General features: G+C 45.1%; 1 protein-coding gene across 5 annotated transcripts in view; it reads left to right on the plus strand.

Moving 5' to 3' along the window:
• pard3bb (par-3 family cell polarity regulator beta b) overlaps positions 1–24,616 on the plus strand; it is a 186,282-nt gene that overhangs the window by 148,218 nt on the left and 13,448 nt on the right. For all 5 annotated transcript variants that reach the window (XM_078939220.1, XM_078939221.1, XM_078939222.1 and 2 more), the window contains one exon: positions 13,974–14,050. In XM_078939220.1, coding sequence (XP_078795346.1) covers positions 13,974–14,050 — 77 coding nt within the window. The remainder of the gene's footprint in view (positions 1–13,973; positions 14,051–24,616) is intronic.

A 24,616-nucleotide genomic window follows, 5' to 3' on the forward strand; every position in this document is an offset into this window, starting at 1 on the left:
CTGCAGCCCCCATACCTGTCGACCCCCCCGTGAGGCTTTACATTAAACTTCCTCACCATTTTCTCCTTCTGTGTTAAACTTTAATGCGTAACGCTGGAAGTTCTGTCCTCCATGACACCAGGACCACCAACAACAACATCAGACTTGATGAAAAATCCTGCGATGTTGAAAAGATTCTGAGAACAATTCCAACATTTATTCATCTGCGTTCGTGTCTGAACTTTGTTTAGGACTCAAACACACAACTCTATTGGCTCAGCTGTGCTGTGGAGGACAAACACACTTCTGTGCACGTGCACGTGAGAGCAGGCTGCACACACACTGCTGTCCACGCGTGAACAAGCAGAGATAAAGCACTTCTGGCTCGATTTGAAGCTCGTCTGTCATTTCTGAAGCTGCAAACTTCTCTGCATCATCTGAGAAGAAAAGATGGGGATTTGAAACGTGATGAGGCGGCTGAGAGACGAGCATTCTGGGGGGGGGTGCCATTTTAGGAGTTTTACAATGAAACAAAATTCAGGGGGGGTCATGTGTCAAACCACAGATAAATCAAATCTAGATCATCAGTGACTAAAGGGTTTTAGGGTTTCTGCCAACCACAAAGATGATGTCACAGACAGAATAATGACTCCTGTTTGCATAAAGTACTGATGGATGATTTTGAATGTCATTTAAAAGGCTAATTTTAACAATAGTTTTTCAATTCCTCTGTGATTTAACAATTTGGGTTTCTCCTTCACCTCTCTGGTTGAACTGAAAATCCATGTTTTTTACTTTTGTTGGTTATATCGATGTGGGCGTGGCCTGTTGTTTAGGATTTCCACAAACGAGGAGGTTTGACCAAATCCCTGCTGTTTATAAATGAGAAAATGAGCTGAAAATGCAGCGCTCGCTTTGTCCATCTTTGTTAGTCAGGGATGAAGACCAGACGGCCCAACCGAGGTCTGCATGAAGAGAATCGTAAAGAAACCTCCGTGCTTTTGGAGCAGAGAGAAAACAAGTCTGTGGCAGAATTTTCCATCATTGCCACTTAAGAGAAGTCTGGAAATGTCTTTGATGCAGAACTTCCAGCCATCTATTTGATATTTTCGGATCTTGGTGAGGTTGCTGGAGCCTAACCTTGCGTTTTCACAGGAGGTAGACCCTTGAATTTCCAATGTCAAGTCGTGAATTTGTTTTCCCATCACTCGTTCCAGCGCTGTTTTCCCATTGGTCCCTCCTTAAATGGAGAGATTTGTTCTCAACCTGAAGACCAGCCAGCCTCTTCAGTGAAGATGTTTCAGCTCTGTTTGGGAATTCAAGCCAAGTCCCTCACAGCCACTTTCAGACACACTCGCTCTCCCTCTCAGCCGTCCCCTCTTCTGTTCCTCCCTGTCCTCCCATCTGTGAGTTCAGATGAACACAAGTCTCCTGGGGTTTCTCATTGGCCAGGATCCACATTAAGAGGCGAGCTAATTGGCCAGCTGGGGCCCAGGCGGTTGGTTTAGGCAGGGCATTGGCCAAGGGACGGGCCAAGTAGTGTGTCATTGGTCAGATTAGTTAGTAACCTGGCAACACTTGAGGGTTTTTTTCTCTCTTGAGAAGAGATGGGTGACAAAATAGGAGGGAAAAACCTGCAAGGAACTCTTGATGCATAATTTGGTAACGGCTTTCTGGTAATGCAAGTGTGCATGTGAGCTGGAACAGTCTGAATACGGCACTAAAGAACAGAAAAGATCTTTTTCTTTGGGGGGGGGGGTATGTGAAAAATGAGTGAAGCCTCACCCCTTCCCACCCATCACTGTGGCTTTATATTGATTCACTCCCAACGGTTTTTAAGTAGCAAAAAAGATAATCCAGAGGAAATGAGAGGTCGAGGTTAGTCACCAAGGATTAGTCTGGTCCCAAGACATCAAACGTTCCATTCCCGCTCAGGAGATAATCATAGCCCCGTTAGCCAGGAAATGAAGTGACTGCCTTTTGGAGGGTTTCTAATCCTCGTCTGGCTCTCCTCTTACATTATTCTTTCTTTCCCATCCATCCGCCTGCCCCCCACCACCCGCCGCCTACGACCCCTCCTGGTCTAAAGTCAAAGCTGTGCTGTCGACCTCCTGCAGGACGCTTATGTCTCTCAGAAAACGTCCATCTCCCTCTCAGGACGTGGCTGGGGGGTCTTTTCTCCGACCCACAATGATACCTGACTCTTCAGCAAAGTCAGAGGTGTGAAATTAAACGGAGATTTTTCCGTTCTTACTCATCCCATCCAGAGTCCAGGGAACTGATTTGTTCCTGGGAAATATAAAATCTTCTCTGTTGGAGAAATCTGCTCACAATCCTCCCGTGAAACATTTGAAGTATGGATTTTTACACCTTTAGATAATCAGCTTTGGTCTCCGATCTTGAAGGAGTTGACTTTATTAAGGTGGAATGTCGGGTTTCATTTAGGAAGGTCCCAGAGAACCGCAGGTTTAAGGACTTTCGTCGTGGTAAATCTCTGGTCTAGTTAACGTTACAGAAACAGGTCCACCGATGTGATGAGGAGTTCATTTAGAGGTGAAGCCGGGCCTGCGGGGATTTGTTTCCTCGCCTGCTCTCGTCGTTGACCTACCTGTCCTCCTTAAGCGCTTTTCTACCACAAGCTGGTACAGAATCATCGTCAACCGAACAGTGGGACCTTTGGCACCTCCTGGTCTAAAGAGCCTGCATTCTCTCTCTAAATAGAGAGCAAGTGTCTCATTTTCTAATCAACAGAGCGGTCGACCTCTGACTGTAGGGCTGCAGGTTCAACTCCTGTTCTCCAGTGTCTCTGGTAAAGACACTGAACCCCACATTTCACCCGGTGGCCTGTTGGTGCCGCCATCAGTGTGTGATTGCAGGGAGATTTGTGAAGCACTTTGAGTGGTGAAGGAAATGGAAAAGTGTTTTACAAGAACAGGACATTCACCAAAGCGAGAATGGATGAAGGCCGAAGGAGACGACGACCACGTTTGTCTGAAATCTTGTCCACTTTAGTAAATTTGCTTCAATCAAAGACCCTGAATATCATGTGAGGAAATCTGTCAAGCATTTCTGTCGTTTTGCATTTGTCCTCTACAGACCTGGACGTGTATTGAGTCCTGAATCTAAAGGCAGGTGGTCCTGGATCCTTAAAAAGTCCTAAAAGGACTTAAATGGACAAAAATGTGGCCTTAAAAAGCGTTCAGTTGTTTTGGTCAATAGGTCTTACATTTGTTCTTGTCCTGTTACAGAAAAAAACATTTCCAGATTTCGTCATAAAGTTGTGAACAATCAGCTAGCTAAAGTTAGCCAATTAGCTAGCTAAAGCTAGCTAATTGGCTAACTTTAGCTAGCTGATTGTCTCCTGCTGGTCTGAGTGAGACGATGGGAAAAGTCATAAAAATAGAGATCACTTCAAATTCTTCTGAAGCAAACTGCATAGTTAGCCGAAGACGTTACACAATGGCGATCAGGGCAATCAAATTGCAGGCGTAGAGCAACAAATGGCCAACTTTAAAGGTGCGTTTCCTTTTCTTTGGTCTTAAATCAGATTTTTAGTAGTTTTAAAAGCTCATAAAGTCTTTAAATGTGTAAATCAGTAAAGCCACACCTCCCTCATTCAGCTGCCCGTCTACTAACGGGGACCAGACGGCGTGATCACATCACCCCAATACTAGGCTGTCCACACTGGCTCCCTCTTTCTTTTAGAATGGATTTATTTTTACTCTGGACCTCTAAGTGTCTACATGGTCTATCACCGCTCTGTCTTACTGAGCTCCAGCAGAATCATCCTCCTCTGCAGAGCAGATGCTCCCGGTGGTCCCAGGACTCGACCTGACTAGGGGGGACAGAGTCTTTTCATTGGCTTGACTCCTCTTTTCTCATTGGCTTTTAGCACCAGAGTGGATGACAATTAGTCCAGCTCTATTAACGATGATTTTACTGTTATGGTTTATTATATTTCAGTCATTTATTCTTGTAATTTTATTTATACCTGTGCAGCCCTTTGGATCTCTGGTAGATGTTAAAGCGCCTTACAGATAAATAAATATTGATTGATTGATTACATTTACCTTCAGTAAATCAGTAAACACTGTAAAAGATAATGCCATCTTTTCTTGTTTCACGTTCATCCACATCTTCCATGAACGCCACCTTTACCTCGCCTTCACTGCTGTCCGTCTGCTGTAAACATTTAATGTCATGATGGAAAATCACACTTCATTTCATTGACTATTCTCCCGGCCGAACGCTAACCACGCAAAGACACACAAAGACCTAAGAAACGGGCTGAAACTGGAGAGCCAGAGCCGAGCAGGGCAGGACTTTGGTTCAATTAGAAAAAGTAGGAGAAATCTCAGAGAAAAGACTGGAGCCAATCATCTGAGAGAGGAACAGAGCGAGGGTGAGAGGAGGAAGGAAGGAGTGCTACTTTCATCCTATTACAGCTCCATCTAACCTGCCACCGCCGCCACCTGCTCCCCGTCACACAATCATCGCCTCACACACAGGACGTGTGCTGGCGGCGGCGTGTTCGGACGTCACGTGCGCAGCCTCCAGCTCGCAGGCTTTGGTTACACCAAGACTTTCTGCACTGAGATCCCAGCAGAAACCCAGGAGCGGGAAAGCATTTCCACTTGTAATGTCATGGAGAGAGAGACGGCTGCTCTGCTTCCCGCTCCGTCTTCCTGGGAATTCACCTGTTTTTGTTCCCACTAATCCTCAAAGGGAAACTTTTTAAAGTCGGGAAGTTTCGGGGTAGAGAGGACACAGATGGGGGTACGGGGTGGAGGTAAGGGGATATACTATCTGGGTGGTGGGGAGGAGGCTTACAGGAATCAGAATTATCTGCCTGCACTTTTATTTCCTCCTCTCCGGCTCATTCTTCTCCTGTCCCTTTGTACTCCCCCTCTCCCTCTTCGGCTCTCCTTATCAACTCCCCACCTTGTGCTTTCAAGGACGAGCTTAACGTTTAAGAACACTTAGGATTTGATAAACCTGTGTGTGTTTGTGTGAGTGTTGCCTCTACTGTAAGTGTGTGTGTTTTTGTGCTAATATTTTTGTATTGTGTCTCTATCTTTGCATGGTTGTGTGTGTGTATTGTGTAGGGCTTTGCAGCAGAGACTAATCCTCTCTATCGTCTTCCTCTCTTCTTACTATCATTTATTCATCTCCTGCTCTCCCAGAAAATAGATTTTTTCTGTTTTTCTTCTCTGTTCAAGCCTGAGTTTTCTCACTTTCCCTTATTTAGTTTTATTACAAATGAAAAATAAAACAAAGATGTTGTTTTTATGACAGAAACTTCAGTTCATTTGATGTGATGTTGTCAGGTTAGTTAACAAGTACACTATAAAAGCAACAACACATCATCTCAATGATTGTAGGTGGTAGTCTGACCTAAAAATCATCCAGGAAATGATCACATCCACCCCCATGAAGATCAGAATCCACCTTTGGAAAGTCTTCCTGTTTCCAACCATCAAACGGTCGTAGGTTTGCAGGGCCGTTTGAAAGAATTCTGTGGCCCGTTGTCCCATCTGAGTCGGTGTGGGGCCCCCCCTGAGCCCCCCGGTTTGAAATGAATCTTTTGTGTTTCCACATCATATCCCACAGACGCTAAACTCCTTCAACGTCTTTTTACAGTTTTCCCTCGTTTATCACAGGAGCAAAAATAACCTGCGATAAAAATGTGCAAAGTAGTCATCTGCATGTTTTACCGTATTTCTAGACTGTAAAACACTTTCTCTCTTATTCAAACTCTCAAAGTTCAAACCTTCACAGAAAAGTCCAGGACTATAAAATGAAGACGAAGATCTGATTGAAGATTTATGTAGATTTGGAAAACGGAATGGATTCTGTACAAGAGACACGACACAAACGACAATGATTGACAATGGTCTACAGCCAATCAGGACGCAGAACACAATGGCCTGAAAATAAACAAAAGCATGTATTATTGCACAAAGTAAAACATTTGTGTCACAGTGAAACCACAAAAGGTGAACCGTGTTATAGTGAGTTCAGTTGTTTCTTTGGAAGCTTCACACGTTACTGCAGTGCAACAATTAACAACAACACATTATTGAAGTAATTGTAGCTACACACACCAAAGTTAAAGCTAGCAGGTTTCATCTAGCATCCAATGGTTCCCCATCCATCGTCTGCTGTGTGGATACTTTATCGCCGTCTGGGTCACGGAGGTTTCTGGGGTCAGTCTCTGCTGGGTTTGGGTAAACACCGGCTACCGCCTAAACAAGCAGCAAAGAGCCCCTCAGTCCTGGGGGGACGTGGAGAGTCTCCAGTTGATCTGTGACACAGGATTATGGACTGTGGAAGGAAGCCAGAGAAAACATGAAACTCCACACAGAGAAGGCCCAGACGGGTCAGAACCAGGACCTTCTGCAGGCCGTGATGCCATCAGAACAGCCGTCCAAGGACCCGCTCAACCCAGTTCAGTATGGTTATCATCAATTCATCATTTCGCTTGTAGATCACCATTCATGGAACACGTTGACAGAAACGTCGTATGTGAACATGTAAAAACAAGAAGAAGTCATGAAAGCAAAAACGATAATGGAAGAAGAAAGGAGCCGCTGTGGCCAATAGTTAGAGACGGAACTGTACAAATAAAAAAAGGTACAAATGATAAACCGGAAACCAAAAAAGACCCCAAAAAAGTTAATTATGGAAATTCTAACTTTTTCAGTTACATTTGAAAATCTCCACAGAGACAGAAAGTCTCAGATCCTCCAGTTAGTTATTCCACAGCTGAGGATCACGGTTCTGGAAGGTTCTGTGTGGAGTTAGCATGTTCTCCCTGAGCATGCGTGGGTTTTCTCCGGCTTCCTCCCACCCTCCAACAACATGCTTCATAGTTACTCTAAATCAGGGCTTCTCAAAGGTTTTGTAGCTGAGGGCCAAATTAAGAACTCGACTTTAGACTGGGGGCCAATTTTGGTTAAAATAATGGATAAACAGAAAAAGTTGTTGTTTAATAACTTTAATGACTGTCATTTGTACAGTTAACCAGGCCCTCCAGATGTTTTCCAGAGGTTGCTGTCCAGATCTTCTACTCGTCTAGTATTTGTATCATTTACAGACTTTCTTTTGCTCTGGACAAACTGTCAGCTACTTTCTGAATACATTCTTTTACAAACTCCCGTCACTGAAGGCTTTGCTGCGCCTGCTCTGGCTCTCTTTTATTGAGGGCCACAAAAAATCTTCCTGCGGGCTGCCATTGGCCCCCGGGCCGCACTTTGAGAACCCCTGGTGTAAATGGTCCCTGGACAGACTGCCGACCTGTTCAGGATGTCCTCCGGCTTTGCCCTCAAGTGATCAGGATAGGCTCCAGCAGCCCTGTGACCCCGAAAGGGACTTAGAAGACGAATGAATGAAGGATGAAAAGGATTCTATATTCTTGTGTTCACTTTGTAAGTGCATTATAAACTTTTTCATCTAAACTTTGTTGTCTTTGACTATAAAAAGACCTAAAAAAAAGTCTAGAAATGAAAAACATCTTATTGTTTTGCTCCAACAAGGTCATGTGACTGAGATCTATTAACATCTCCACATCTGTGAGTCCTAAAAGGAGCTTATATTTTTAGATTTTCTACTGATGTTTTTTAATCACTTTTATTTTTCTTATACTTTATCTCACCTTTGGGTTTCTGCTACCATGGAGACTCAGTAATAACAGGAGACCGGTTTCTATCTACTGAGTGTGGTATCATCAATTCTACCTGATGTGTGGTAGATTGAAAGCGAAGCCACTCCATAACCTATTTAGTTTGTAACAAGCTCAGCTAATAATAGTCATACATGGAGAGTTATGGAGAAGCACAGCACGTTCTGACCCGCTGTCTGTTACTGAGATGGGATTTTGGGAGGTGAGACCGCTGACTGCTGACATGATCACATTACCTGCTGATGACACTTCCTATTTGCTGCTGTCTCTGTATTTAGGAAGAGTTGAGGATGGAAAGGAGCAGATTTGACGATGATTAGCCGACAGAGCATCAGGGATCTGCTGTTAGCACGACGTGTAGAGAGAACATGTTTGGATTATTGTCCACCAATGGGCTCAGACCCACTAGCATGTCTTGGTCTATTCAGGTTTTTGTTTTTACAATCAACACAAAAAAACAATCTTCATTTTTCTACTTTTGTCTAGAGTTGTGCGTTTCGGTTTCTGTCGCTCAGCTGCCAACATTTATTCATAGAAACAAACTGGAATTCTACAATAGAAATGACAGTGGCTCCTCGTTTATTGTGGGAGTTCATTTTGAAAATAAGTCAAATCCACAAAGTACTCATCTTTTTTTTGAGTAATTGTACACATTCTGAATGGGAGAAAAGAGACGGAGATCAATTGATCATCTTCCAATCAGGAAGCAGAAAACAATGCAAAAAGAGCGAGACGCAGAACGTGAGCAGCTGTACGGTGTTAATGTTTTTACGTGACGTGTTCAGCCTGTCGTTTCCCTCCAGGGGTTAAAGGGGAGTTTCTATGTTTTAATCAGATATACGTGTTTTTGGATATATATTCAGATGTACAGCACGTTCTCTTATCAGGTACTAAAGTGCTTTAAACATAAAAATTAATTTAATTAAAAGGGGCGGATCTCAGATCCGCGATAAAGTGACGGGCCAACAAGCGCCGCTTCACAAACAAGGTGAACTGACGGCGAGACACAGGAAACGGCAACTCAAGCTGAACTAGAAGGAGCTGCATTTCCAGAAGAAAACGCAGGGTTGAGTGCTGTCCTGATGAATGAAAGGGTTGAAAGGGTAAGAAGTAACAAAATAGATATGCCAGAGCCGGGTATCGAACCAGCGAGCTTCTGCACCAAGGATTCCCCATTTATTTCAATGGAGGCAAAAATCCTGGAATATCTGGAAAAGTTCAAGGATTTGAAGAACCAAAAGTCAGAGCAGGAAAAAGCTGAAAGAGATGAACATTTGAATAGTTGAATGGTTGAAACAGATGAAACATTGTAGGAGGAGTTAAACGTCAAAAAATGGTGGAAGATACTAGAATAAAGAGAAACGGAGAAACTAATGGCCTGAAGGGAATGTCCATCAATTAAGACTATAGAGTTTCTCCTTTTTTCAATTTTTGGACGTTGGTGTGCCGCAGGATTTTTGTTAAGGATAAAGTGTGCCTTGGCTCAGAAGCGGTTAAAAAACATTGGTCTTAGTAATGTAGACATATTAGTGGTAGTAGTAGTAGTAGTAGTAGTATTAGTAGTAGTAGTAGGACAAGATGGACATGAAAAACACTGAAAAGGTCTGTTTTTAGACAAAAGATGTCTGTAATCTGAAGATCAGTTTATTTTCCACATAAGCTTTGTTGGGGATAAAAACGTTGAGATGTTCAGGTTGTTCTGTGAAATATTTAGCAGGTAAACATCCGTTTCACATTAGGGGTTGGAAAAGGACGGGAGTGCTGCCTGAATGTTCTACATTTGAAAATGATTCTCTGGAAACTTGGTGAGATGTTGACATTTTGGAAACAGACTTTGTGGAACCTCATGCAGAATCCTGAACAAATGAAAAACTCAGACATATCTGCTGCCGTCTTCATGTTTCAGGCTGACAGGAGTTTTCTAAAAACCCGAAAGGTCCCAATTGAAGCCAATGAAACAAATCCAGCTTAGGCGGATGAACAAACTCGGCCTTATTCACAAATGTTGGATTTTCCTTTTTAATAAGCGATGGTTTTGTGGGAGCATGTTTAATGCTGTTGATCACAAACAGATTCCCTCTGGTTACCGACTGTTTGGTTTGACCCGTTTCCCAACACAAACACCGGTGACCCGCGCTGGAAGGCTCTCTCTCCGTTTACAGATGCTGCATTCATGAGAGCGCGGCGTGCTTCGGGGCAAATTGACCTTCTGTAGTCTTAATTGTAGCAGCAGATCAAAAGCGCTGTGACATTTAGCGGCGCCTCCGTCTTAATTCTCGCCGTTTCATTCTAGTGCTTCGCTGACATTTCAGCAGGATGGGGCTTGAGATGCAGCATTAATGATGCTTTTGAATAAACAGAAACGTTTGACCTGAATGTTTCATTCCTGCATCACTTCCTCTGCCGCGCTGGTTAGCTGAAGAGCTGGCTTAGCCGTTTCTGTGGCGTCGGTATTTACACGCCGGCGCTTTTATCTCTGACTGACTGACTGACTGAGTCAGCGCTGCTGTTTTCCAGGTGAAAAGCAGAATAAGGAGTTTCAAAATCTACAAACTTTAGAGGAACCAGGTTAACACTTCCCCTCTACCAGACGCTCTCACTCGCGATGAAATATGTCTTAGACCCATTACAGCAGAAATATTTCTTCTGGGGTTTTTAAGTTAAGAAGCTAGACGACCTTTGTGACGCTGACCTTCACCGACGTACGGCAGAGGTGCTGTACGTTTTCTACTGCAGCAAACAAACTCTCCTGACCTTGAGGGTGTTTTGTGAGGTCGTTGGAGGAAAAACAGTAAATCTCCTGAGTTCCATTAACAGATGGATTTCTGGCTAAGTTATAGGTCAGAATCACAAAATCTGCTTTCCCTGGTTTATTACGGGCATTAAGTTCTAAAGGTAACCTGCGATAGATGACATCCATCAATTGGTCATCTTTAATGGATTGAATGTTATAAAGTATTAAATCATTGTTTTCCTGTTTCGCTTTCTTTATTCTAGTATTTTCCTCCATTTTTTGCCGCTTATCTCCTCCTACAATTGTTCATCTATTTTATACATTCAACTATTCAAATGTTCAGCTCTTTCAGCTTTTTTCAGCTTTGACTTCTGGTCCTTCAAATCCGTAAACTTTCCCAGATATTCCAGGATTTCCAGGATTTCTGCCTCCATTGAAATCCATGGGGAACCCTTGGTGCAGAAGCTCGCTGGTTCGATACCCGGCTCTGGCATCCTTTCAGTTTCATTTTCATTCAGTAATACAACATTCAACCCTTCTGGAAATGCAGCTCCTTCTAGTTTATAAAAAAATTCTAGATGTTTTGAGGCAGTAAAACTCCCCACTACACACTTATCCACTTTTCTCAGACACACATGAACGTTTTTACACGCTTCTCTCTTGTTTAAACTCTCAAAGTTCAAACCTTCACAGAAAAATCAGTCCAGGATTATAGAACGAAAGCAAAAATCTGCCCACGATCAAAGATGGATGTAGATCTGGTGTACAGTAGACACAGGAGACGGACTGACAATGATCCAATGATCTACAGCCAATCAGGACACAGAACAAGATGTGCAGTGGAAAAAAAACACACCCAAAAAATCTGCTAGGCCGCCAAAGATGAAGGCATTATAGCGAGGGATCACTATAAACACATCATAAAGAAAGCACGACTGTTCACGTTCCTGCATCGACCCAGCAGCTTCTGGAAGAACCACAATGTAATGAAAGAACACAATTTATAGTGTCTGATTTTTAAATGACGTAATCATTCATTTGAAATATTTCCTCGTTAGTAAACAAAGACTGTGCTGATGGTTCAGTCTGCTTTTATCTCTGGTGACGGCAGAAAGCCAACCAGACAGAGCGGTTCTATCAGCGGCAGATCTATGTTTACACAGCCTCACCTTTCGTCTGAAGAAGCTGCAAACAGAGCAGCACTTATGGAGAAGCTCCCTGATGTTACAACAGGAATCTCAGTGAAGATGGAGCAGACGAGCTTTTCTAAACAAACATGTTTCTGTTGAACATCATGAAAAAATGAGCATTTCTAGACATGGAGCTCATCATGAAAAGCCGTCTGTCATTTAGTTCTAGTAAGTTGTAAAGGTTGATGACTGAAGACACAAAAAGACGTTGAGCAGTCAGCTGTTGGTGACGGAGAGATTCTTCCGGATCCTTCGCTTCATTTATTCCGTCTCTCATGATAAATGTGGGATAAGCATGAAAACACGGAGCTGACTGCATCATCTGAATACACTCCTGCACCACCACTCACTTCCTGGAGAGCGCCGCGCCGGTCGGGGTAATGGTGTAGTGAAAACCATTTCACGGCGTGGCAAGCAGAGGAGAGGAGGGGCGCTGAAACGGCGAGGAAGACGCGCCAACGATTCCATGGGTGTTCAGAGATGCTCGTCTTCCTGCTGCTGCTCGTCTCTCTGAATCAATGGGCTCCGCCCCCCCATCATACTCACAGTTTGATGAGGGGGGTGTCAAAAGGATTCTGATGGACATGTTTGGGGGGGTCACTGCTAATTGAAAGCACTCAGTAAAAAGCTGAAGCGCCTCTTTATCTGCTTTGGGGTTGGCTGGTTGCTCCTCAGCTTCACTTCATTAGAAAGCCTCTAAGTAGAATGAATGGTTCCTCTGAGTGATGCCAGCTCCTTCATCCTACATCTACCTCACCTCTAAATCACCTCTTCATCCCCCGTCCTCACATTTGCAGCTCTTTTCTCTCGGCTGTCCCCTCTTTGACTCAGATTCATCCATTTCCATCTTCTTAATGAAGCAGAGGTTGAAGAAGATGAAGGTTCTCCTTCAAAATAAAAGGATCTGTCTTCCTCACTTTGACTCCCACAGCTCAGTCTGTCGCCGGTAAAGCCTTAAAATGTGTGCACTTCCGTCTAAAAACAATTATTTTCTGTCGGTTCTCATTTTTACTGAAACCGTTCAACACAAGCTGCATTATTACAAGAATAAATAATATCTGTAAATTCCCCAAAAAACAAACATTTTCAAAAAATAAATATTAGTTTTATACTAGAAATGCAATTTTAAAGTTCACTGGATAATTAAAGGTATTCAAGGTCAAAGTTTTGTGCGGTTGTGACTTCCTGCAGGAACAGGCTACTTCCTGAATGAAGCAGAGAATCAGCTGCTCTTCTTCCTCCCTGACTTAGTAAATGTCAGCGCTGACGCTTTCCCGCCCGTTTGTGATCTGCTCTTCTTCCTATTGAACAGTCTGTGCTTTCACACTGCAGAGGAGCACACCAGGATTCACTTTCAGGACGGTTTAAAACTAAAGAGGGTTCCGGGTGGGGGGAGATTCTACGCGCCTGCTTCCTTACCCAGGACCGGTACAGGTCCGGGGTGGATAGACGGGTCCAGACGGTTCCCTGCAGTCAATCGCCGTCGTGTCTTGGATCCCAACCAGTCGGGGATCGATGTATTCTGGACTGACTGGAAGTATCGCAGAGCAGAAAACAATCAGCAGCTGCTCAGGCAGGAAGTGCAGCCTCTGCAGGGCCGAGTCCATGTGGGAGGGGTCCTCCCGTCGTGTCATTCAGTCATTTCTTCACTTCATTCGCTCTCTTCTTTTAAAATCACCTCTCATCTCTCTCCTCTCGCTCTGCTGCGTCTCCTGGACTTTTAATATCCATCCTCCTCCTCCTCCTTGTGTCCTCCCCTCCCACTCTAACTCATTTATTCCTCATTTACTCCATCTCTCTTTACTCCTTTCTTCCTCCCTCTAATGCCTCCCCCCTTCCTTCCCTGCTCCTCTCTGTTCCCTCTTATTATCCCGCTGTTGCTCCACCTGAAGTGTTGGAGCCATAACGACAGGTGTTCAGAGGAGAGCAGCACCGGCACATCGCTTTCATGGGCTGCTGGAATGCAGATCCACGGAGGAGGAGGGGGGCAGAGAGCTCCTCCCCTCAGCCCATCATGGAGTTTAAACATTGAGCGTTCAGCCGGGTTCTGTGGCGTTCATGACTCTGTTTTTGTTACTTTCATGAGCAGTACTCAGATCACAGGAGGATCCTGCTGTGGGGGGGTGAAAGTGGATCCTCCTCTGGGTGATCCACAGAAGGATCCTGCTGTGGGGGGGTGAAAGTGGATCCTCCTCTGGGTGATCCACAGAAGGATCCTGCTGTGGGGAGGTGAAAGTGGATCCTCCTCTGGGTGATCCACAGGAGGATCTAGAGGTGTTCCTTAACGCTTCTGGATCCTGATCTTTAACCCGTCTTCATCCTTTTGCTGTGAATGAGAAATTTTAGAGATCCCAACACTGAAAAGGTTTTTCTGTTTTCTCTTCTCCAGATTCCAGGCAGGGGGCCCGATCCCCGTGGGACCCCCCGCTATGAGGAGGTGGAGCGTCAGTATGCCTCCTTACCCAGGTGCAGTATCTTCCCTTCCTTCTCTGCAGCGTTTGGTTTGGATTCCTGGGGGGTTTCCTTTTCTTCTTGAGGGTCTTTTGAGGCTCTCAGCTACTGCACTCACATCACCCCCCATGGGAGAAACACACTCCTCCCCCCTCCCTCACAGAAATCTTACCTTGGCTCCTGCTCTGTCAGAAGTTTTGAGATGTTTTTAAAAGCTTCCTCAGGATAAATGTCAAAGCCCCCCCCTCCCCTTGTTTGGGAGGAACTTCTGCTCCTTCCTGAAGTCCAGGCAAATCCCAGGTTTGGGGGGGGTCAGGTTCTCCTCAGATCTCGGCTGAAATTCCAGGACTCCAAACCTCCAAAGTGACAGACGAGTCGAGATCAGAAACATTCAGGGAGTTCAGCGTCTGCTGGACGTGTCGGACTGAAGCTCCACTCAGAAGAAACGAGGAGGTGCTTTAGATCGGGGGGGCCCAGATCCAGGCCTGCAGGTCAGCAGTTCGATCCCCGCTCCCCCCAGTCAACTGTTGTTGTGTCCTTGGGCAACACACTTCACCCTCCCGCCTCCACTGGTGTGTGAATGCGTATGTTCCTGTGATGGTCAGAGGGGCCGTAAGGCGCCTACCAGAAGCCACGCCCCCGTCCGTCAGTCTGCCCCGGGGCAGCTGAGGCTACATCAGTAGTTACCATCACCAAGTACGAATAAATGATGGACACACTGGAAGAACTTTGAGTCTTGTACCAGGTTCCAGGTGAATACTCCATTCTGATTGGCTGCTGGGTGTGCATTAAAAAAATGATGATGCACAAGGATAACCGCGCGCTCAAAAAAGTAGTTCCGGTCACATAGATTAAATGTTCTGTATCACTGCGCTGGCTTCTTTAAAACAAACTTTAGCTTCATCATCAGCATAGACATCGCTTTACATCGCCGGACCTTGACAGGACCACCTAACAAATAGTCTGCTTTTTGTCGGCCATTAATCTTTACTTATTATCATCACCTGGATCAGGTGTGTTTAGCCAATAAGGAGCTTCAATGGCAGGTTGGTTGGAAAACATGAAGGACACCTGAGCCTCCTTGGTTCCTGCTTCCACCCTCCAGCAGCAGCAGTCGCTCCTTCAGCATCTCATTTCTCGTCTTCCTGGGAGGCCTCAGCTTCATCTTCCTCCTTATTTCACACGTTTCTCCTCAGTCTGGAGTCTCCTGACTTCTCTTTGATCTCATCCAGGCGGGATATGGGATCATCCTTTGGCTTCTGTTATTCTTTGGACTTGGCAGAGCGTTCCTGCAGTCAGATCTTTAGTTTAGGCAGAGACGCTCAGATTCTCAGAGAGAAAGTGTCAGAAAAGGCACCAGATGTCTGTTTTGGGTCGGTGAGTTCAGGTGAAGGTCAGAAGTTTGGGACATTGGAAAATTTACAGCCTGGGAATTCTGGAAAAATGTGTTTTTGATGAACCATTTAGTTCTGGAGTGACTGCAGGAACGCTGCGTAACTGTAACCAGAGTGACGGAGCGTCGACCCCCCAGCAGTGACGTCTGAACACGAGTCCCCCCCTGCATGAGCCAACAGTCTTAAGCAGCAGCCACGTCTCACATGCCAAATATTTCTGCAAGCGAGGCATTTCTCTGTAACGGCGCCGCAGTGCTGAGCGAGCAGGAGATCCTGCAGAACCCTGGATTCTGGCCCGGTTCTCTTTACACGTCTGTCTGCTCCTGCTGGCACGTCTTAACTCCAGAAATATGTCAGCGTCTACAGAGGCAGCCGTGCTGTCGACCTCATCACAACATATTATTTTACCGGCAGAGCAGAAATAGCAGCTGGAGGCGTGTCTGCGGGTACCTGAACGCGTTCATCAGCGCCTCCACGGAAACGCTTTTCATCTGAGCCCAGAGATCCGAACAACCTCTGGCTCTGTCTGGGAGTGTGTGTGTGTCTTCTTGTTGTGTGTTTCTCTGTGTGTCGTGTGAGTTTGTTGTGACAGGTTAGTTTGACGGCTCCGAATGTGAATCCTGACTTAACAGCAGATGATGTTTCTCCACCTGAAACTCCACCATTTCACCAAACGGTCGTAGACTGGAACCACATCTGGGTTCCTTCTGGTTCAGAGAGAAGCAGCTGATTTCAGAGGATTTACCATCAAAAGAAACCTGTAGATTTAGTTTTTGTCTGTTTGGTCTTAAACTGTCTCTCTGTTTGATTTTGGCCTCAGAACCTCCTGAACATCCTGGACTCAATGACAGACAGGAGAAAATAGAAACCTTCTTTTTTTCATTATTTTCTTATAAAAACAACAGAAACATAAAAGACTAAAGTGACCCTAACAATGCCCCCCCACCCCCACCCCATGAGATGGACCATGAAGACGGTTTTATCGTTTTTAAACCTCTTCAGCTGAAGAAAATGACAGAAAAAGTCACAGAAACTCCATAAACAACTTTCTCATTTGCAGAAGAATTTCTATAATCTTTTCAAGAGTAGTAATATATTACTTTTTAGTAGTGATAATAGATAATTACTTAATATTAGTAATGGATAATTAGTAGAGTAATTAGTAGTAGTATCTTACTTTAGATTAGTAGTAGATCAAGTAGCAGAATATGTATTATTAGTAGTATTTTACTGACTTACATGACTAATATCTGCAGTACTGCCATCAGATTCTTTAATGGTTCAGGTTTAGCCTTCAATTTGTACCATATATAGAAAATACTATTTCTGTCCGTCAATAAAAAGATTTGACAATTGTGTGACACGAATCCTGAACAAAAGCAAAAGTCAGGACCTATTTTCTGACTCAACAGTCAAAGTCTGTTTGTATATTTCCAAACAAAAGAGTCGACTGAAATGTGAATCAAACTCAGTTTCAAACTGAAAACCACAAACATAAAGAAGGTTTTAAATCAGGATAAACGTGTAACAGATCATCCATCCAGAACTCAATGGGATCAGATGTGGATCAGAGTGGATTCAAAGAACAGGTTGACTGATTGAATGTTTCTGTGACACCATGACCTGTAAAAGTGGTTGGAACCTGGTCAGACCTGTAAAGGGACCCCATCACACCCCCATGGGCCTGTTCTTGTGTTTGGCTCAGTCAGAGTTCAGGAGATGGTCATCGTTTGCTCAGCATTAGCCGGTCTTGGCCCATGAAGGACCCGCACATTCCTCCGTGGTGTTGGATACACAAACGGACGAAATGAAGCAACGATGTGGGAAACCAGCGGCTTTCTGCGAATCCTCATCTCCACTCGGAGGTTTAATTACTGCTGACTGAACTTCCAAAGCACCACTGGGATGGAGGACGTCACCCCGACCTCTATGAATATCTGTTGATAACATGTTCAAGGAACAGCCTTGAGCCTATTAGATTAGCCAAACGCCCTTTCCCATTTATCCTTGTTATTGCTCCTACCACATCCAACCAGCCAATCAGAGGGCTCGCCCAGCTTCCAGAAGAGCCTGCCACTTCCTCATTTTAATGGTAATGAGATGTTTGGTGATTAGAGAGCAGATGTTTTACTGTCCTTTCCTTCATATCACTCCACGCCTCCCAGCACCCCCACTCCTCATTGTGGCTCCTCCTGAACTTGGGGTGAAAAGGACATCATTGAATGTCATAGCAGTCTGAGAATGGAAACAAAACGGGAAAGTCTCCCTCCATCTCACTTGAGAAGACCTCCCAACTGGGCCTGAGAGTTTCCCAGACCACTTCACGGCTGCTGCACAATCCAGGCCTTTGTCCCGCTGTTTTCCCCTCATTCCTCTCAGTCCTCCTGGACTCTCTGGGTTTGTTTGTTAGTCGTTCAGGGATCCAAGAATGTCCAAAACTCATACGAGACACAGAGTCTGTGTTTGCATGCTTTTTAAATGATCTCAGCTCATTTCAGAACAGTTCCATTCAGTTCCAACGTGTTCACATTTATCCTTAAATCTGTTCAAACTCTTGGAATGCACTGAGCCTTTGGGAGAATGGCATCCAACAGGAAACAGTCTGAATGTTCTGGAAACAGTCTGAATGTTCTGGAAACAGTCTGAATGTTCTGGAAACAGTCTGAATGTTCTGGAAACAGTCGGAATGTTCTGGAAACAGTCTGAATGTTCTGGAAACAGTCGGAATGTTCTGGAAACAGTCGGAATGTTCTGGAAACAGTCTGAATGTTCTGGAAACAGTCGGAATGTTCTGGAAACAGTCTGAATGTTCTGGAAACAGTCGGAATGTTCTGGAAACAGTCGGAATGTTCTGGAAACAGTCTGAATGTTCTGGAAACAGTCGGAATGTTCTGGAGGGGTTGATGGTGTTTAGTCTTCTTGTCAATCACCGATCTTTTCGCCCCTCAGCCTGAAACGTGAGCAGAAACGCAACAGAACCTGTGTGACATGAATCTTTCCGGTTCACTCAAACAGGATCAAATAAAGGTTTGAATTAAATGGTTTGTGAAAACAGTTTGTAGCTTTTAAGGTGTCTGCATCTGCGGAGAGAAAGAGGAAACGTCCTCAGCTTCCTCCGTCATCACCGGTTAAGGGACGTCTCATGATTGAATTATTGATTGTTGTAATGAAACAGGCGTCATGAGTGATGGATTTGATCAGAAAGTCTGTAACTGTGTGATCCTGTCACTACTACACACCTGAAGCTCCAGTCACATGGACACATACATGAGTTTGACCTGTGCGGGTCTTTGGGTTGTCCAGTCCGTGGCGGGTCGTAGAGAGGAACAGCTGCATCCAGAAGACCCCACTCCCAATGTTGGGAGGCCCGTCAACATTGGGAGTGGGGTCTCTGGTCATCAGGTTTGACCATCTGTACCCACCAACAGCCCGTAACTGTCCCGTAAGGACAGTTGGGACTCTTCATGTGGTTCAGAGAGTTTGGGTTGGAGGGTGGAACCTGCTGAAGATTCTCCATTTTAAGATGCTCAATTGGAAAATAAATCCTACGTTTCTTCGTAAAAATGTGTGTTTCATCAAATTTGATGCACTGTGGTCCTTTCAGGACATCTTTGCTGACCAGATTTACTGAGTTTGGTTTTGGCTGACCTTCTGGAGGAGAGGGGGGGTCTGGTCCTGCAGGCGGGTTCTGATGTTTGTGGATCTATCAGCTCTTAATCAGCTGGCAGTTTGCAGCAAAGATTCAGCCGCTGTTGTTTCTTCCAAAGCTTTTCCGCTCAGCTTTCAAACGGCATGGCAGCGTTATGATGGGATGCTAAACACCACTCCAAATCCCCATTGTTCTGCCCTCTCTGTGTTTCCGAGGCAACAGTCTCCTACCATCTGGACGGCCCTCGTCCCTCAGTTCAGAGGAAAATTTCAGCATTTTCTCTCTGCTTCCGTCCCCCACCCCTTTGTTTGTGATCTGTTTGAATCAGAAAAACTTTACTGATCCCTGACAGGAATTTATGGAATCAATAACATACCAGGGAAATCATAAGTGCAAGAAATATCACAGAAAACATCTCATATTCAGCCAATGTGATTACAGTAACCATGGCGATTCAACCTCAGCTTTACTTTTTGCCACTGAGACAACTGTTGTTGTAATGTTGAGCTGTACAAATAAATGGAATTGAACCTATAACTGGAACATACGAACTGTTTTACATTTTTAACCAACAAAACAGGAAATTTTACTTTGACTGACGTTTTTTTGAGAAACTAGTTTAAATGCAGGAATGCACGTGTGCACGAGCGTGAGTCTGTCCATTTATGTGTATGAATGTGTGTTTGTGTATACGTGTGCGTGTCCATGCTTGTGTGTGTGTGTGAATGCGTGTTTGTGTGCGTGTCCCTGCTTGTGTGTGAATGCGTGTTTGTGTATATGTGTGCGTGTCCATGCGTGTGTGTGTGAATGCGTGTTTGTGTGCGTGTCCCTGCTTGTGTGTGTGTGTGTGTGTGTGTGTGTGTGAATGCGTGTTTGTGTGCGTGTCCCTGCTTGTGTGTGAATGCGTGTTTGTGTATATGTGTGTGTGTCCATGCGTGTGTGTGTGAATGCGTGTTTGTGTATACGTGTGCGTGTCCGTGTGCGTGTGTGTGAATGCGTGTTTGTGTATACGTGTGCGTGTCCATAGGTGTGTTTGTGAATGCGTGTGCGTGTATACATGTGCGTGTCCATGCGTGTGTGTGTGTGTGTGAATGCGTGTTTGTGTATACATGTGCGTGTCCATGCGTGTGTGTGTGTGTGTGAATGCGTGTTTGTGTATACGTGTGCCTGTCCGTTGTTGTGTGTGTGATTGCGTGTTTGTGTATACGTGTGGGTGTCCATACGTGTGTTTGTGAATGGGTGTGCGTGTCCATGCGTGTGCGTGTCCATGCGTGTGTGCGAATGCGTGTTTGTGTATGCATGTGCGTGTCCATGCGTGTGTGTGTGCGTGTGTGTGAATGCGTGTTTGTGTATACGTGTGCGTGTCCGTTGTTGTGTGTGTGATTGCGTGTTTGTGTATACGTGTGCGTGTCCATAGGTGTGTTTGTGTATACGTGTGGGTGTCCATACGTGTGTTTGTGAATGCGTGTGCGTGTCCATGCGTGTGCGTGTCCATGCGTGTGTGCGAATGCGTGTTTGTGTATACATGTGCGTGTCCATGCGTGTGTGTGTGCGTGTGTGTGAATGCGTGTTTGTGTATACGTGTGCGTGTCCGTTGTTGTGTGTGTGATTGCGTGTTTGTGTATACGTGTAGGTGTCCATAGGTGTGTTTGTGAATGCGTGTGCGTGTCCATGCGTGTGCGTGTCCATGCGTGTGTGCGAATGCGTGTTTGTGTATGCATGTGCGTGTCCATGCGTGTGTGTGTGCGTGTGTGTGAATGCGTGTTTGTGTATACGTGTGCGTGTCCGTTGTTGTGTGTGTGATTGCGTGTTTGTGTATACGTGTGCGTGTCCATAGGTGTGTTTGTGAATGCGTGTGCGTGTCCATGCGTGTGCGTGTCCATGCGTGTGTGTGAATGCGTGTTTGTGTATATGTGTGCGTGTCCGTTGTTGTGTGTGTGATTGCGTGTTTGTGTATACGTGTGGGTGTCCATACGTGTGCGTGTCCGTGTGTGTGAATGCGTGTTTGTGTATACGTGTGCGTGTCCATGCGTGTGTGTGAATGCGTGTTTGTGTATACATGTGCGTGTCCATGCGTGTGTGTGAATGCGTGTTTGTGTATACATGTGCGTGTCCATGCGTGTGTGTGTGTGTGTGTGTGTGTGTGAATGCGTGTTTGTGTATACGTTAGGGTTGTGCCGATGGACGATATCATCGTCCATCGTGATGGGTGACTGACATCCCGATGGAGAGACCACCATCGTGATGCCACGCCCCCGCCACGTTGCGCGTCGACACCATAAGCCGCGGTTACATGTACAAAATATCTTGATGGGATCAATGGTCGGATTAGAATCCAACCGTGTACATGGGCCCAGAAAAATGTTTTCAGAATATAAAAACGTTCACTAAGGTCACACTTTCCGTCGGAATAAATCATTCGCACATGCGCAGTAGGGTTTGAAAAACGGAAGGATATAAACTCCGCCGAGCGGCTTTTTTTTTTCAAACTTTATTGTATGTAACAATTCAATACAAAACAATGTTAAACAGCGCCGAGCGGCTATATACATTGACATGTCAGCTCGGTAATATACGAGATGATCTTCTAAACGTGCTTTTAATAATGTTACGGTTATTATGAAACACCTGTTCGCTCATCATTTGAATTTGTGGTCAGTGCTTTTTCTGAACGAAGCCAGGATTAGCAGTATGCTAACACGGGCTAACAACATTAGCTTTGGGTGGTGCTGCTTGCTGGCTGCACGTAAACGTGGGAATAACATCAGCCTTTATTTAATCGGGACACGACTGGAAACACAAATCTGCGTGATTGTTTGAATGTTTTCTAAGGACTGAGCGACATTTCTGCTTTGAAGCTCAAACCGCTGTGTGTCTGCTGACGATCCGAGCTGGGCTCAGACACACACTTTTAGACCCGGTTCTTCTACTAGCGGACTACTTCTTTTCTATTTTGTTTGTTATTTTTTTTGTTAAAGTCACTTCCCTCAGTTTATACTGGATCATCGCGGATTAGTCATCAGTTGGGAAATAAAATGAAAAAAGCAAAAAAACGAATAGCAGTTATAAGAACGAAAAATGTAAAAATACCCCCCCCCCCCCCCCCCCCCCGACGATGTCATCGTCCATCCCGATGGTTGACAGCAAACATCGTCAACGGCCAATTTAAGGGACATCGCCCAACCCTAGTATACGTGTGCGTGTGCTCCTGCAAAGGAGCAGCAGTTTTTCTCCTCATGTCGACCTTCAGTTCATTCATTCAGTGGAGGGCGGCTGTGCCCCCCCCCCATCTATTGCTCTTTTTCTCCTCTTGTGTTGTTGTCGTTGTGTTTTCTTGTGTTTCACATCTTGTGCTTGTTTTCCCTCCGTTTTTCATCTTTTCGTCTGTGTTGAACTGAACGAAGCTGCAGCTTATTTGTAAAGAAAACGACGGCTAACGTTTGGTTTGGATCAGAACCTAAACTGGGAGGTGAACTGAACCTTGGAACGTTGAAAGTGGTCCTGGGCGTTTGTCTGCGGGCTGTTTTCCCTCTGACCCCACACTCGGAGGACACATTTCTTCCTCTTTGGTTTGTTCTGCCTTGTTATCCACTTTAAATTCCTCTACCTCTGCTCTGTCCTTTGCTCTTCGCGTTTTCTGGAGCATACAAATGAAGATTTAACTCCTCGGTGGTCGTCTTTCTGCCGTTACGCCGCCGCCTGCACGTCTCAACACAGATTCCTGGACGCACGCAGAGACGAGAGAAAGGTCAAAAAGAAGCGATTTCTCTTTGTTTTAGCTGACAAATCCGTCCCTAATGAAACAAAGAGGGCTGTTTGTTTATGAACACCTTGAAAGCTCCCTGTTGTCGTCCATACTGACTACCTGGCCTGCATTTGCATCCGTTTGTCCTCTGGAGACACAGATTAGAAACACAAATCTGCTTGAATTTCAACACTTTTGCCTTTGCTGCAGAAAATTCTCTCGTCTTCTGAGACTCAGACGTGGAGTTAGCGGATTAAGTCCGTTCCCCCCGCGATGTGTTTTACTGGGTTCATATGAAGCCTCAACGGTTGGCTCGCATTCAGGACCGGGACACAGTTTCCCCACAGAGCGGTTTATTTCAGGCTGAACAGAACAAATTTGTGGGTATTTGTGGAGGAATTGTGATAGGCTTTAGATCGACACAAAAACACTTTTCCAATTGGAAACATTTACTTTCTAACCAAACATGGAGATTACAAAAATACCAATATATAAAGCTACATTATCTCTTCCCTTAAAGCCAACTCCACTTATGCGTCTATGGCGGCTAAAAAGTCGAGTCTGGAGTTTGATTTTGTGTTTTAAAGGATGTTCCAAAAATGTTCCAAAGCATTCTGGGATGGATCTTAAAAAACCATCTCACACTAGATAACTTTTGCCGTAAGCATCTGAGTTTTCAATTGTTTCTTGAACTCACCTCATCATTAGAAACCGTTCCTGCTAGCTTGTTTTAAGCCTTAGTCACATGCACCTGTACGGGGGGTTGACCCGAACAGGTTCTGCAGGTTTTTGGGTCGTCAGGTCCGTGGTGGGTCGATCCTAAACGAACCACAGGTGTCTGCAGTTCCATGCCATGAAAATGGAACACACCATTGTTGTGCATGTGGTAGGTGTATCATGAAGTATTGTAAGGATAATGGAAGTGTGACGTACAGGTGAGGCCGTCGTACGGCGTCCTTACGCCACTCTCTAGTTGTTAGTCAGGTGTGAGTACTGGCTCACCTGCGTGACCTGTGGGACTACGGCCTAAAGCCTAATAATGGATCCAACAGACACTGTAAACATTGATTTTCAAATTCTGGTATTTCTAAATATCATTATACCATTTTAAGGGACCAAAGTCAGAACCAAATGAGAATACTCCAAAGAGTAGTTTTATGTTAAAAAGTGCTTAAGATGTACTGTAATGAGTACTGTCTGTCTGGACTCCCGTCTCGTGTTTCTTCTTGACCAAATGGTTGTTAGCTTTAGCAAGTGGTGTTTGCTCAGTTATGTCTATGGGTTGGGTCCCCCCTCCAAACCTGGTGGATTAAACCCCCGCTTAACCTTTGACCCCCTCAGCCAAGCGTTTGGTGGGAGCTGATGGAGTGTCATGTGACTGCTGGCGGTCAGAGGTCAATAGCGGTTGAGGAACGGCTCACACGTCCAGCGGCACACTGACAGCTGAACAAACAGAGCAGCGTCTCTGACAAACCAATTCCTTCAGACGCACGACGTGGAAACACTTAACCGAAAGTAGGAAAGCGGCGTCGCGCCGGTCGGAGCTTCTCCCCCTAAAACAAACGTCTCAGGTGAAGTTCTCGCTCTGGTTTTCGTTGGGTTGTTTTTCCCTCTTAGTTCATGCTTTTCCACACGCCTCTGCTGTCATCCCATCCATCTTCTCCCACGGTAAAACAAAGACCACCTGGAGTCACTTCAGGAGCTTATCATCCACAGCTTTAACACATGCTTCCTGTTTCATATCTCATTTCACATCTTAAAACTCATTCGATTGTTTTCCTTAATTAACTTCA

This window comes from Oryzias latipes, chromosome 21, assembly GCF_053564925.1.
Source record: "Oryzias latipes strain Hd-rR chromosome 21, Olatipes_Hd-rR_3.1".
Lineage (NCBI taxonomy): Eukaryota > Metazoa > Chordata > Actinopteri > Beloniformes > Adrianichthyidae > Oryzias > Oryzias latipes.